General features: G+C 51.4%; 1 protein-coding gene across 2 annotated transcripts; it reads left to right on the top strand.

Annotated features, from left to right (window-relative positions):
• Positions 1-4,013: 4,013 nt before the first annotated feature.
• Positions 4,014-13,625, top strand: VPS11 (VPS11 core subunit of CORVET and HOPS complexes). 2 transcript variants are annotated; one of them, XM_050911034.1, is made up of 16 exons: positions 4,014-4,167; positions 4,535-4,683; positions 4,873-5,008; positions 6,072-6,235; positions 6,337-6,584; positions 6,989-7,190; positions 7,488-7,624; positions 8,594-8,780; positions 9,177-9,320; positions 9,814-10,002; positions 10,307-10,468; positions 10,953-11,092; positions 11,403-11,605; positions 12,146-12,317; positions 12,433-12,655; positions 13,340-13,625. In XM_050911034.1, exons 1-16 carry the CDS (start codon positions 4,014-4,016, stop codon positions 13,502-13,504), a joined length of 2,775 nt encoding a protein of 924 aa, XP_050766991.1. In that variant the 3' UTR covers positions 13,505-13,625. The 2 variants fall into 2 exon arrangements, with proteins under 2 accessions (XP_050766991.1, XP_050766990.1); XM_050911033.1 differs by having other exon boundaries at positions 7,473-7,624.
• The last annotated feature ends 110 nt before the right edge of the window (positions 13,626-13,735 follow it).

Here is a 13,735-nt window from a genome sequence, read left to right as displayed (position 1 = left end):
GTAGACAAGTTAGGGAAGGGTCGGGAGGGGTGGGGGGAGGGATGGGTTTATTAAGATACAGCCTTGCTGTATTTTAACCAATAATTATGGGGAAGGGGTGTCAGGAGAAGAAAATAGTCACTGTTCCCTTTATTGAAAGAAACTGGAACTTTTATTTCAAGAAAAGAAATTATTTGCAATTCAGGTGGAATATCATAATCCACTGGTCCCTAGTCAAGAGGTTGGTATTCTTACTGTTAACCAGCAAAGAACATGGACTAGTCCTTGAAAACATTCAGGGGAGGGAGGGGAAAATTGGCTTTCTGTTAAATCGGTAATTGGCAAACTCTCCAGTGGAGCTCAGATTTTGTTGAGAATGTGTTTTCTCTGGCTGTATGCGTGTCGCAGCACTGACTTGTGAAGAGCTTCATGAGTTCCGAGTGCAAAAAAGACGAATGGTAAAATCCTGATTTTGTTGGTTAAACTCAATAAAAGCTCCCTGGAACTCCAGTTTGGTCTCGCTTTTTTTTTTTAACTGCGCTGAGCGAAGAGTGCGCTGACCTCTTTATAGAGAACCCTGGCACGCGTCAAGACGCTCGCGACGAGCTTTGGAGAGAAGCCTCAAGAAGAGGAGTCGGTCTTGATAAACGGAAAGGCGCTCTGCCCTTGCGAGTGCCGTGCCGCTGCAAGAGGCGTTCTTTTTCCGCACAGACCCTCTAGCCTAGGTGGCATGTGCTCTTCGGGGGTCCAGTGCTCTGCGGTCTCATCTTGACTAGACTCGCAGGCTTTACCTGGCATCTGGTTGCAGTGCCGCGTGAGCCCCGACTTTGAGAATGGGCGTTTCTGTAAGGGGCCGGAGCCGCGCTGCAGGAGTCTGCTGGGGCTGTATCTTTACATCGTTCATCAGGAGTCACCCCTGAGCTCTGCCGTGCTGGCTGCTTGGGCTCCAGGAAACCTCTCCCCTGTGCTCCGGCTCGGGTCAGGTTAGTTCACGGGCTGTGTGAGTTTCTGTTCCACAGGTAAACCGAGGGCATGGGATGCGACGGACTCTTCTGACCAGAGTGGCTTGCGGTCTCAGCCGAAGCATCTGTGCAAGGTGCACTGCTTTTTCTCGCTTACACCTAAGGGAAAGCCAGCTAGAAAGGGAGGGAAAGCTGCTGCCACGCACTAATACTATATTCCCAACCCACGGTCACTTTTCTTCTTGCAACCAGAGTAGCTGAGTGCCGTCAGCAGTTAAGGAGCAAGGTAAGAACTATTTGGGTGTCCTTGTGGAAGAGGCCTTCTAAAACATACCTGGTGCATACAGCTGAAGTGCGGTGTGAAAACTTCATGGCAAATGTCAAAAGCGGGACTGCAGCTTTTCATCAGAGAGCTCTCTAACTCATTGGGTGAGGGAAAAGAGTTGCCCTGTTCAAAGCACTTCTTGAGCCTTAAGCTGGTAGTCCTGCGAAAGCTCTGAAAATAGTTCGTGAGCTGTGACCAAGGCTATGTGACAGGGCAGGGTGTGAGACCTTCCTGAGGCTGGAAGTGGCTGGCTGCTATCTGAAAACCTCACGGGTAATTGTCCGGCATAAACACAGCAGTAATCGTGTATGCCGAGTTTCTGATTCAGTAGATCCTGGAGTTCTCCCATCTGTTGGATGCTTTAGCTGGAGCCGGCCTGGTCTGCAGTAGTTGTACTCGAGCAGCGTGCAGGGTTGCGTAAAACTCAAAGGCTTTTTCTCTTCTCTATTGGTCAGTGAAGAAAAGGGAATGAAGACTGGAAACAAAGTAATTGCAAAGGACAGTGACTTTTGCAGGCTTTTAAAAATGGGAGGGGGGGGGTATTGGTTTCAGGTGGCTATGCAGTCACCTGCTCTCAGTGAAAAATTCCATAGACCAAAGCATAGGTGAGCCCCTGAAATCTGCCCAAACGAAGGTCTAATGATAAATGAAGTACTTTTAGTCTGGTTTGGAAGTATAAACTGACAACTCTGCCACGTTAGGAGCTCACAGGTCAATATTTCTAGTGGGGGGGGTGGGAAAAAAGCCAGTGCTACTGGAGGGCTGGGATGTAGCTGCATCACCGGGAAGGCTGCGGCACGGTGCAGAGGACAGCACAGCAGGTAGTGCCAGAAACGGAGGCTGGAAGCGGTACTTGATGATGCGCAGCAAGGAAGGGTGCTGCTGCCCTGGGAGCCTCCGTCCTTCCTGCTGCAGCCCGCTCCTGGGACAGGCCTGGGGCCGCGCAGGACCCGCGTGTGCCAGCCCTGCCTGGCGCCGCTGCCGAAAAACGAGGGGCAGTGTCCGCAGCGGGACTGCTCGTGGGCTGGCGGGAGCTGTGCTGTGCCCCTTTAGCAGCACCCAGCGGGGCTGTGTCCCTATGGCCAGCAGCGTCCCCTTCCCACCTGCCCTCTGCAAGGTGCAGAGGCACGGCAAGGCCTGGCTGCCCGCAGGGCTGATGGGCTGCGCTCTGCCAGGCTGCAGACACGTGCTGGACTCTATCAGGTCTGGCTGTAACGCAGTTAACGTTCTCCATAGCAGCCCATGCCGTGTTTTGGATTTGTGACTAAAACAACGTCGGTAACACATCAGTACTTTGGCCACTGCTAAGCAGTACTGGCACAGTGCTGAGGTTTTCCTTTGTCTCTTCCCCCCCGCCCCAGCGAGCGGGCTGGGGGTGCACAAGAGCTTGGGAGAGGATGCAGCTGGGACAGCTGACCTCAACTGATGAGAGGGATATTCTATACTGTATGATGTGCTCAGCAATAAAAGCTGCAAGAAAGGAGGTGGGGGGGCACACGTTTGCAGTTATGGTTTGTGTGACTTCCCAAGGAACTCTTAAGCATGCTGAGGCCCTGCTTTTCGAAGGGGCCTGCCAATGGGAAGTAGTGAATAAATTCCTTATTTTGCTTTGCTTATGTGTGTAGCTTTGCTTCACCTATTAAACTGTCTTTATTTTGATCCACAGGTTTTCAGCTTTTGCTCTTCCAAATCTCTCCCCTCTCCTGCCACAGGGTAGGGGGTGCTCAGCTGCCAGCCCGAGTGACCCTACCACCCAGACACATGATCGAGGTGGGTGTCTCAAGGCAGAGCCTGCAGCCGATGCTGCTTCAGGCTCCTTGGACATTACAGCACAGCGTTTTGACATATGTCTCCCCTCCCTTTCTCCCCCTCCTCTGCTGAGCTTGTAGACGTGACAACAAGCAAACGCGCTCGGTCAGATCATGCTCCTGGGCCACGTGGCACTGGTAAAGCCAGGCACAGCTGTGAAACCAAGCTGGCGTCAACGCACGTCCTTTGGCAGATGACCTCTTGACGTAGGGGAGAAGCGGGGGCTGTAGGAAATGCTGGGTCAGAGCCTCCCGAGTCGCGAGTGGCGCTGCCTGTATAAGGCTGTGACACAGTGGGGGCACGAGCCCTTGCTCCACGCCACCTTCCAGGGCCAAACTCCCCAGCCCCGGGCAGCACCGTTCCCCACCCGTTCACGGTGCGGTTTCCCACAGGTTGTAAAGAGCTGCTGGCCAAAGCCACACGCGAGCAATGGCTTTTGCAGTCAGCGGTAGAAAAACTAAATGGGGGTGGAGGTGTGGGACGGATAACTACAACAAGGTCATGCCAGACTATGAGTTCTCCCTTAATTGCTCTCTTGAAGTACCCCCCTGCCCCGTTGGTGGTAGCGGGGGGGGGGGGTTGGTTGTGCATACGTGCACACACGCACGTGTGAAACCAGTGCGGTACGGAAAGCAGGACGGCGCTAGCGGATGTGTCCCCCCCGACCAAGGCCTGCTGTGAGGAGGCTGAAGCGGCGGGCTCCTCCGGCGACGGCCTGCGGTGCCCGTACCAGGCCCGGCCGCCATGCCGGCCCTCCCGACCCGCGTGGGCGGGGCCCAGGCGAGCGCCCCCCCCCCGGCGCACCTGTGCGCCCCCGCGCCAGCACATGCGCGGTGCGGAGCAGCGAGGGCGCCGCTACGTGCTCTGCCTCGTGACCTGGCGGGGGGGGTGGGGACAGCGGTCACGTGAGAGCGGAGGGAGCTGGGTCCGTCCCCAACATGGCTGCCTACCTGCAGTGGCGCCGCTTCGTCTTCTTCGACAGGGAGACGGTGAAGGAGCCGCCGGGGCCGGATGGGGCCGGCGGGAAGCCCTTCGCGCTGCCGCCGGGCATCGCGGTCTGCGACTCGGGCCGGGGGAGCCTCGTGTTCGGGGATATCCTGCGCGGCGGCGGTGCCGGGCGCTTTGGCCTGCGTGGGGCTCGGTGGGGGCCGGGAGCTGCGGCGGGGCGGGTCGGGGCTGCGCTGCAGGCGAGTCCCTGGCGCTGTCGAGCGCGGGCTTGGGGGTGCTCCAGCCTTGGGAATGCGGCAGCTTCCTGCACTTGGCGCTCCTTTGCCTGTTAAAAAAAAAAAAAAAATGCCTCTAGACGTTTTGGTGCTCTTGGGTTGCTCTGCAGAAGCGTGTTTACCGTAGGCTCACCAGAGGTCAGCGAGAAGCAAGCATGCAGGTTTTTGATTCCGGTGTGGTTGGAGGTGTGGTGGGGTTTTTTTCCCCTCCTTTGTGTGCCTTAACTGTGATCTACATATGGAAGGTCAGATTTGGTTTTTGCCTCGCTCCCTTCAACTCAGTAGTTTCCAGGCGTACAAGCTAAGGGTAACGCACCTGTACCAGCTGAAGCAGCACAGTATCTTGGTTTCTGTTGGTGAGGATGAAGAGGGTATTAACCCCTTGGTAAGTCAAATAACAAAGGGAGGAAAATGCATTTGTATTATGGGTCTTTGTTAAGACTACTGCGATTACTTTGGCTGACCTTTCTTACCTTAAGTAGCTTGCTCATTCTGGGCACTGTTACATTCGATGCCAGGTCTTGGCCTCCTAATACTTCACGTTTTGCTTATGCCAGATCGTCGTCGTTTGTAGGTTAAAGTCTGGAACCTGGAGAAACGAGATGGCGGCAATCCTCTTTGCACGCGAATTTTTCCAGCGATACCAGGTAACAAGCCCACGGTTGTATCCTGCCTAACTGTCCACGAGAATCTTAATTTCATGGCTATTGGTAAGTACAACTGAACTCTAACAGCTTAAGAAAAATATTACGGTCCTTACTCAGATGTAAGGAAAATGAATAGCTAGCACAAAAATCGGCATAGAACGTCCTGACGGTTTTTCTTCTAACGCAGTTTTTATGTTGTTCTCACAGGGAGATATGTATCTTGCGCTGTCAGAGAGCGTGAGAAGATAAATACATAAGTGTAGCCTGAGTCTGTATATATTACAGTAATAACTTTGATATTTAAAAGGGAAGCACACATTTTTAGTTGATGTCATCTTTCCCCGCCAGTCAGCAAGGTTACGCATTTATTGAACTTAGTACTAAATTTAGCTTTTGTTGTAGTTCGGGAAAAAACATAGGTTTTGTGATACCTGACGTTACAGAGAGATTTTTTTCAAGCGTTGTATAGAAAGCTTTTTTTGAAAGAAAAAAGCCAATTTCCCTTTTTGGATTTAACCGTTTGTTTGTAATATTTCTCGCTTAACTTCTGACAGAGTGAGCGCAGTCATGTTGTGAGGTTACAAGCGCTTTCAGTGAGTTGGTCTCTGCACTGAAATTTAAAAAGCTTTCCGTATGTGTGTTGTGGCCTTCCGCCCTGGAACAACTTGCAGGACTGGAGCTGTCGGCAGGCTGTGAAAACCGCACGTTTTACGCGCTCTTAGGAAATCTCCCTCTAGTCTTTTTACAGTGCGTGGTATGTTTCGAATGAGCAAGTGAATTAAAACGATAGTTACAAGTGGTGGGTGAGAAAGCTATTCGTAAAAGAAAATGCAGACAGACTCAAGCAAAAATAACCTGCAAGTGAAGTTTGCGTGTGGAAAGCAAGTTGAACCTTGCTGAACAGTGACATCCTGCGTGCAGCCGGGTGACAGCTCTGAACCGTAACGGGAGTAATTGGGGGTGGTTTGGCGCATACTTCCCTGATGCGAGAACCTGCGGCAATCCTGTTACTTAGTACCTTGTGGGCGAGCGAGGTGTTGTCGCTGACTGGAGCCGCCCGAACTTACGCTGGGTAATATTTCAGGTGTGCCGTGTAAGTAACAGTTTAGTCTGTCCCCTTCACCAGGTTTTGCAGATGGGAGTGTTGTACTTACAAAAGGAGACATCACTCGAGACCGGCATAGTAAGACCCAGATCCTACACGAAGGCAGTTACCCGGTTACTGGCCTTGCTTTCCGACAGTCTGGCAAAACAACGCACCTATTTGTGGTGACCACAGAGAACATCCAGGTGGGAAGTTAATTGGAAAAAACGCGGCTCTGACTTGCAAATTGCATTGGCTTCAGAGTCTGGTTCGGAGCGATCCCCAAAACCTTGCGTTTCCTCTGTAGTCTTATATGCTTTCAGTGAAAGACTATCCTCACCTGGAGCTGGACACTCACGGTTGTGGATTGCGCTGTTCATCTCTCAGCGACCCCTCCCAGGATCTCCAGTTCATCGTGGCAGGAAACGAATGCGTGTACCTTTATCAGCCAGATGAACGTGGCCCCTGCTTTGCGTTCGAGGGACAAAAGCTGATTGTTCACTGGTATCGGGGGTACCTCATCATTGTCTCCAAGGACCGAAAGACTTCTCCAAAGTAGGGCTCCTCGGAACGGCCGAGTTCTTTTTGCTCTTGCAGCTTCCTGCTTTCCCTCTTTTTCCTTCTTCCCTGTGAAGCTTCGCTCTCGGGGGCCGATTGCAACTTTGTCGGAGGTTGTTCAGGTTCATCTGGCCCCGTATGTCGATTAACTTGCGTTGTGAGAGTGGCACGGCGAAGCATGCTGAATGAGTGGGATTTTTTTCCAGTCCTGTGAATTTCTCAGTCTAACACATAGATGGAATTTGTGTATAAATACATGGTGTTTTGCCTCTGGGTCCGCTTAGTTTAATCGCCCAAATGAACCCCATTTGTCTTGCGCTCTGGACATCCCTTGTTTGCATAGGTATCAAGAATTCCAGTTACGCTCTCCTTGTTTTCTAAAACTTTCTTCTGCTCTCCAGGTCAGAGTTTGCTGGGAATGAGGCACAGAATTCGGACAAACAAGTCCTGAATATCTATGACTTGTGCAACAAATTCATTGCGTACAGCTCGATCTTCGATGACATAGTGGATGTCTTAGCCGAGTGGGGTTCTCTGTACGTACTGACCAGAGACGGGAAGATTCACGTACTGCAGGAGAAGGATACGCAAACCAAACTCGAGGCACGTAAATCTGTTTTGTTATTAGTCTCTGCCTTATGTCTGCAAGATTGTACTGGCTCTGCAGATTGAAAAGTCGAACCGTTCAGGTAGGTGAGTTACCTAACAAGTGACCCGATAGCTTTTCGGCATAACCAGCGTCATAAGGCATTTGGTATTTAAAAGTCCGAGCACGTGTACGTGTGCAGCACCAAAAAGAAGAAACAACTTGTTTTCCAGGCGCGTTTGATACTTGTTTTGCGGAGCGGTATTTCCCTCATACTGCTCTTACTGTGTATTTAACAGATGCTGTTCAGGAAGAACTTATTTGAAATGGCCATTAACCTGGCCAAGAGCCACCACTTGGACAGTGATGGCTTGTCAGAGATCTTCCGGCAGTATGGCGATCATCTGTATAACAAGGGGAACCACGATGGAGCCATCCAGCAGTATATCCGGTAAGCGGGGGTCCTATGGAGCCGTGACGGTGTAGTACAGATAGGAGCTACGGAGGCCTTGATTTCTGTTTCAGCCCAGGAACCAAACCAAACCAAAAAAAAGCATGACTTGAGGTGAAAACTCTACCCGTAGAGAGAAACGTGTCAGTGAGATTAAAAGGCTCAGAAAAAGTTGCTTGAAAATCGCTCCGTACGCCTTAGGATGAAGTTCTCCTCTTTGATTGTATTTTAACATGAATAATGAAGGCACACTGGGATGGAGCGGGGCCTGATGACGTCCTTACAAACAAGGGGTCGCTCTAGGTAGGAGGGATGGTGTGATTTGAGCATGTATGGCAGTCGTCTTGGAAAATGCTCAAACAGCTTAATGTCAGTTTTAAAACATCTGGGGTTTTTTAAAACGTGGAGCAGCCTGTTTTGGGGCTTACCGAAAACTTCACGTTCGGTCTCTTTAAAATGCCACAAAGTGTTACGTTCATGTAGAACTGAAACTTTGGAGTCCCGACGTCTAGCCAGAGTCGGCATGTGTTTTATCGTCAGCTTGCATTAAGTGTCAGGATAACTGTGGCTAAAGTGCTCCGTGTAGGCGTGAGCGTTTAAAGCTGACTTTGATGTGACTGAAATGAAGGAAAACATAGGTTTTGTTCCCCTTCTTCTGGGCTTCCAGGTTAGCTGTGGTCAGCGCGTAGTCCATCTTCTCACTGCCTCCTTTAAAGGAGGATTAACTCCTTGCGCGCTGTCACCGTCGTCCCGATCGCGGCCTTTGTAGAGGGCTGTTTGTTTCACTGTGCGTGCGGATGAGCGGTCTTACGCCGTAACTACTTGTTACTTCTAACATGTAGCTGAGTGTTCCCCAGTGGGTTAGCACCTGCTGAAGTTAAGGCTTTTCCGTGCTCTGTTGTTAACGTCTCCATTTATTTTGACTTCCTGGGTATACGGTCTCTTGTAATGCGACTCTTCCCCTCTCAGAACTATAGGGAAGCTGGAACCGTCTTACGTTATTCGGAAATTCCTGGACGCCCAGCGTATCCACAACCTCACTGCTTATCTGCAGACGCTCCACCTGCAGTCCCTGGCCAACGCAGACCATACTACACTTCTGCTGAATTGCTATACCAAACTCAAAGACAGCTCCAAACTGGAGGAGTTCATTAAGGTACGGGGGGAAGGTGAAATCGCGCAAAGCTGTTAGGTCACCATAATAATTAAAAAGGGGTAGCATGACTTGTAAATTGGCTCCTGCGGGGCTGTTGAGAGCGAGAGAAGAATGGATTTATCCCTCAGTACCCCTGTCTTTGCTCCTTTATTTCCAAGCTCTTGGTTACGTTCTCAGTTTGGCTGGCTTGCCGTCTGAGTCTGGAGCGTGCTGGCTTTTGCCAGTGTGACTGGCAAGTGAATGAGAGGCGGTTAGGCTACTTGCTTTCTGCACGTGTGATCTTTCCCTTGCATGAGCTGTCCCTGCTCTGGCTTTCCTCCTCTTACACGAACGATTGCTGCTTGTGGACTGTGGGAATGTTGCCGAGGGACCATCTTTCTGCTTTTGTTCTCGTAGACGAGTGAGAGCGAGGTCCGCTTTGATGTGGAAACGGCGATCAAGGTGCTTCGTCAAGCGGGTTACTACTCCCACGCTGTGTACCTGGCAGAGAAGCACGCGCATCATGAATGGTACCTCAAAATCCAGCTAGAGGACATCAAGGTGAGGAGACGTTATTGCTCCCGTGTTCTTACTGGGGAGAATACCACCTCTCTGGCCGCCTCTTTAGTGAGAATACCATTTCACTGACCTCTTCCCTGCGGCGAGCGTGCTGACAGGACTGCCGAGGCGGCAGTAACAACACCTGCTGCCGCTTGTGCGTCGGCTTTCCGCTTCTGGCTTGTGCGGTAGACTAGGGGTGGAAATCAGAGGGTCTTGTTTGTTCCGTTTCGGATGCGGCTGTTCACGGTGCCCTTTAAGAGGAGGGAGGGTTGTTAGTGAGAGGTCGATCCAAATCGCGCGCTCTTTCCCCCGGGTCGCAGCCAGTCCTCCTCCTTGAGGAGGAAAACAGGCAGGAATAGCGAACGAGGTGATAATTCAGAGCGAACGGTGCTCGTGGCATACTCGCAGCATGTCTTCAATGCTTTCTGTCCTAAGCTCGAAGTGGAGAGCAGAGGCCAATTTCATGTGATTATTTTGCCGGCTGCCTCCACAGAACTACCAAGAGGCTTTGCGCTACATTGGCAAACTGCCTTTTGATCAGGCAGAGAGTAACATGAAGCGGTATGGTAAAATCCTGATGCACCATGTCCCTAACGAGACCACAGAATTGCTGAAGATCCTTTGCACTGATTACCGGCCATCGGGAGACAACGAAGGCCCTGGGATGCTGGAAGGAAAAAAGGTACGGTTTGCGTTGACTGAGAGTTGTTGCTCTCGAGTAGTAACTTTGCGGCGAGCGAGCGCTCCTGCGCGCCTTGCGGTGCAGGCCTGATGTTTTAGGTGTAATGAGAAGTCCCGTCCTGGTGTACTGGTAGTCCCAGAGACAAGAGACCGCTTAAAGCTTTTGCTCAGAACCGTGCATCCCGTACCCTGCTGTATCCGCGGCGTCACAGACTCTGGGAACGAGCACTCTGTGCGGCAGGGAAGAAGCACCGCTCTGGCTGAGACTGATCTGGGTGCTCGGCTTTTTCTTGGCTGTGTTACAGGCTAATTCAGAGGAGTTCATTCCGGTCTTTGCAAACAACTCCCGAGAACTGAAGGCTTTTCTGGAGCACATGACTGAGGTGCAGGCTGACTCTCCGCAGGGTGTCTATGACACTTTACTGGAACTTCGACTCCAGAACTGGGCACACGAACAAGATGAGCAGGTTTGAGCTCCTCCAGCTTTGTGTTTTGAGAGGGAGATTTGGTGTCTTTGAATCCTATTTGCATCCCTGCCGACCCGTAACCTTTCCAGATGGGCATGGATAACATGAGGCAATACATATGCTGTGCTGGACAAATGGCACATAAATGGGAAAGCAGCCTGCTAGCTGGGAGAATACTCCTTTCGGTGAGGCTGAGCTTGTTTTGTACGAATCTCATTTAAGAACAGATTGCAGACAATACAACCTCTGTGCGCAGATGCCTCTCCCACAAAAGTAGCTCTGTTTGCTTGCCTAGATCTCTGAGGATGCTGACTGTTTGGGCGGAGGAAATCACGTCCTGTTTGCTTGAAAGGGATAGAGGGCAAACAGCAAAACTGTCCTCCTCTTTGAAAGAGCTGCAAATTGTTGTCAGGTCTTAGTGCCAAGTGTTCTCTGTGTGTGTGTGTGTGTGTTGCTCTCCCCGACCTCTCCTCCTTCTCTGTAGATCAAGGAGAAGCTGCACAATGAAGCCCTCACCCTCCTGAAGAGCGGAAGGTTCAAAACAGTCTTCGATAAGGCCTTGGTCTTATGTCAGATGCACAATTTCAAGGATGGTGTCCTCTACCTCTATGAGCAGGGCAAACTGTGAGTGTCGCTCTTGTCTGTAGAGTCCTGTCCCTCCCCCCCGCTGCAGGGATTTCTGAGCCATAGATGTCCCGGCCTGACAATGGTAACGACCTCTCTAGTATCTCAGGATGGGAACTGTAGATCGTGGCTCAGCTGAAAATACCTTGTTGTTAGAGCAGGGCAGTTACGTAGAGAGCGAATGACGGACTTTTCTTGGCTTCTGTGTGAATGTCTAGGGATGGCATGGCTGGGTGAAAACCTGAGGTCCCTGTAGCAACTCAGAAGGAGAGGTGGATTGGTGCAGCTGATGAATCTCTTTCTCCCGTAGTTTCCAACAGATCATGCACTACCACATGCAGAATGAGCAGTACAAGAAGGTGATCGAGGTGTGCGAGTTGTACGGAGACCAAGAGGCTTGTCTCTGGGAACAGGCTCTCGGCTACTTTGCGCGGAAGGAGGAGGACTGCAAAGAGTATATTGCTGCGGTGCTGAAACACATTGAGAACAAGAATCTTATGCCTCCGTTGCTTGGTAATAATGACATGTGGCACCCAAAAAAAAAAACCCAAACCCAACCAAACTAGTTTATAGCACTCTCTGTAGATTAGAAATTTGAGAGAAGTGTCAACGAAGTTTGAGCCCACCATTTGAACGAATAACCTGCTCTATAGGGAAAAGCGATGCCAGTCACAGCTCCCTAATTAGGAAGAAAGATCTGCGGTATCAGTCGTAGAGGTGTCTGTACGCGACTTCTGTTCTGTCAGTGTGGGGAGGTGAAGGGCTTGCTGAAACTCCTGCTGTGCCTTGGTGGAGAAGTTGAAACGCAATCCAATCCACTAGATCCTTGCTTTGCCCCTTTTGGTCTGAGCTATCCAAACGTGCTCCCGGTCACCCATTTCTGCAAGAGGTCAAACTGAAATCGAGTCTTTAAATGAGCTCTCTGAGTCAGTAAGAATGCTGACTGCCTCTGCCTCTAAGTGGCCTTTTACAGGAAAGCGGTCTGTCCAGGTAGGACTAGCGTAGCTGCGTTTTTTTTGCTTGTGTTTAAACTAACATCTCGGTTGCTCTCAGTTGTGCAGACGCTGGCTCATAACTCCACAGCCACACTGTCTGTGATTAAGGATTATCTTGTCAACAAGCTGCAGAAGCAGAGCTGCCAGATAGAGCAGGATGAACAGAGAATTAAAAAATACCGAGAAGAAACTACAAGGATCCGCCAGGAGATCGAAGAGCTAAAAGCAAGGTGCGGGACTGTGTGCCGTCTTGTCTTATATAGGATAGAACTGTTGTGTTTTTTTTTTCTTAAGGAAAAATATCCTTTGTCTTTCTCGCCCTTCTGCCTCCTCTCACTCTCTCAGTCCCAAGATCTTTCAGAAGACCAAGTGTAGCATTTGCACCAGTGCCCTGGAGCTGCCTTCGGTCCACTTCCTGTGCGGCCATTCCTTCCACCAGCATTGCTTTGAAAGCTACTCGGAGAGCGATTCAGAATGTCCGACTTGCATGCCAGAAAATCGCAAAGTGATGGACATGATCCGAGCCCAGGAGCAGAAGAGAGATCTGCACGACCAGTTTCAGCATCAGGTAGGGTAACGTTGCCCGTCTTACCAAATTCAAGTAAACAGGGCTTAGACTTGTTTACGGATCCCCAGAGGCTGGTAGAGAAGGGTAAGGGTGAAAGTATTTTGTCAACGAGGTTACGTTGACCGCGAATAATGAGGCATTAGGCCCTAGGGTGACTGCGTTACGTATAGGGCCTAAAGAGTCCTTGATGCTGTCCAAAGGTGAAAGAGAAACTGTTCTCACCTGACCCTGAAACACATCGAGGCCTATCGGTCAGTGTTGTGACAGCTGGTCAACAAGTTGCATAGAACAAATTAAGGACGAAGGAAAAAAAGTTGTGTGAATTGGAATGGGGACAAGGACGGTGCAGTTGGGGTACATCAAAAGTGTTGCATCTGCATTGTGTTTCCCAAGCAGGAAGCGGCGAAGTCGAGAACGGGGCATTAGCTAGAACGTATTGACGCACGTGGAAACTAGAGTAGCTGAGGCCGTCGCTTTGCTGCTTAAGATAATTGTTCGTTACCTGTTCAGTGCACGGCCGAAATGTGGGATTGAAACAAGAGGTGGAATGGCTGGCGGCAGAAAACTGGGCTGCTGTGTGTCTAATAAAGAGGCTGTAAGCGCAGGGGGTGATAGGAAAGGGGCTGGAGGCAGGCGGCTCCCGGGCTTTTGCTGACGCTGCTGCTGCTGCTTTGTGTCCGGCAGCTCAAGTGCTCCAACGATGGCTTCTCCGTTGTCGCCGACTACTTTGGTCGAGGCGTCTTCAACAAGCTCACCCTCATCACGGACCTGCCCTCGGGCAAAGCGGCTACGACGATCGAGGCTGGCCTCCAGCGGGAACTGCTCATCCACGCCAAGCGCAGTACCTGACCCGCGGCCGCCTCTCGGGTTGTGACGGGGCTCCCCCTCTGCGTCCTCGGGCAACTTGTGCGCGGGCTTCACCCTGCTCTGTCCCTCAGCCCCCCCCAATAAACCGGACTCGCTGGGCCGTGCGGGGAGCGGGCGGGCTCCTTCAGCGCCGCCGCCGTTACCGGCTTGGAGAAGGAGGGGGGGGGGGGGCGGTGACGCGGGCAGCCGGACGTGACGTCTGGAGGCGGGGTG

This window comes from Gymnogyps californianus, chromosome 25, assembly GCF_018139145.2.
Source record: "Gymnogyps californianus isolate 813 chromosome 25, ASM1813914v2, whole genome shotgun sequence".
Taxonomy (NCBI): domain Eukaryota; kingdom Metazoa; phylum Chordata; class Aves; order Accipitriformes; family Cathartidae; genus Gymnogyps; species Gymnogyps californianus.
Note: the sequence above shows the minus strand (reverse complement) of the source record. Positions and strands in the feature narration are given on the sequence as shown.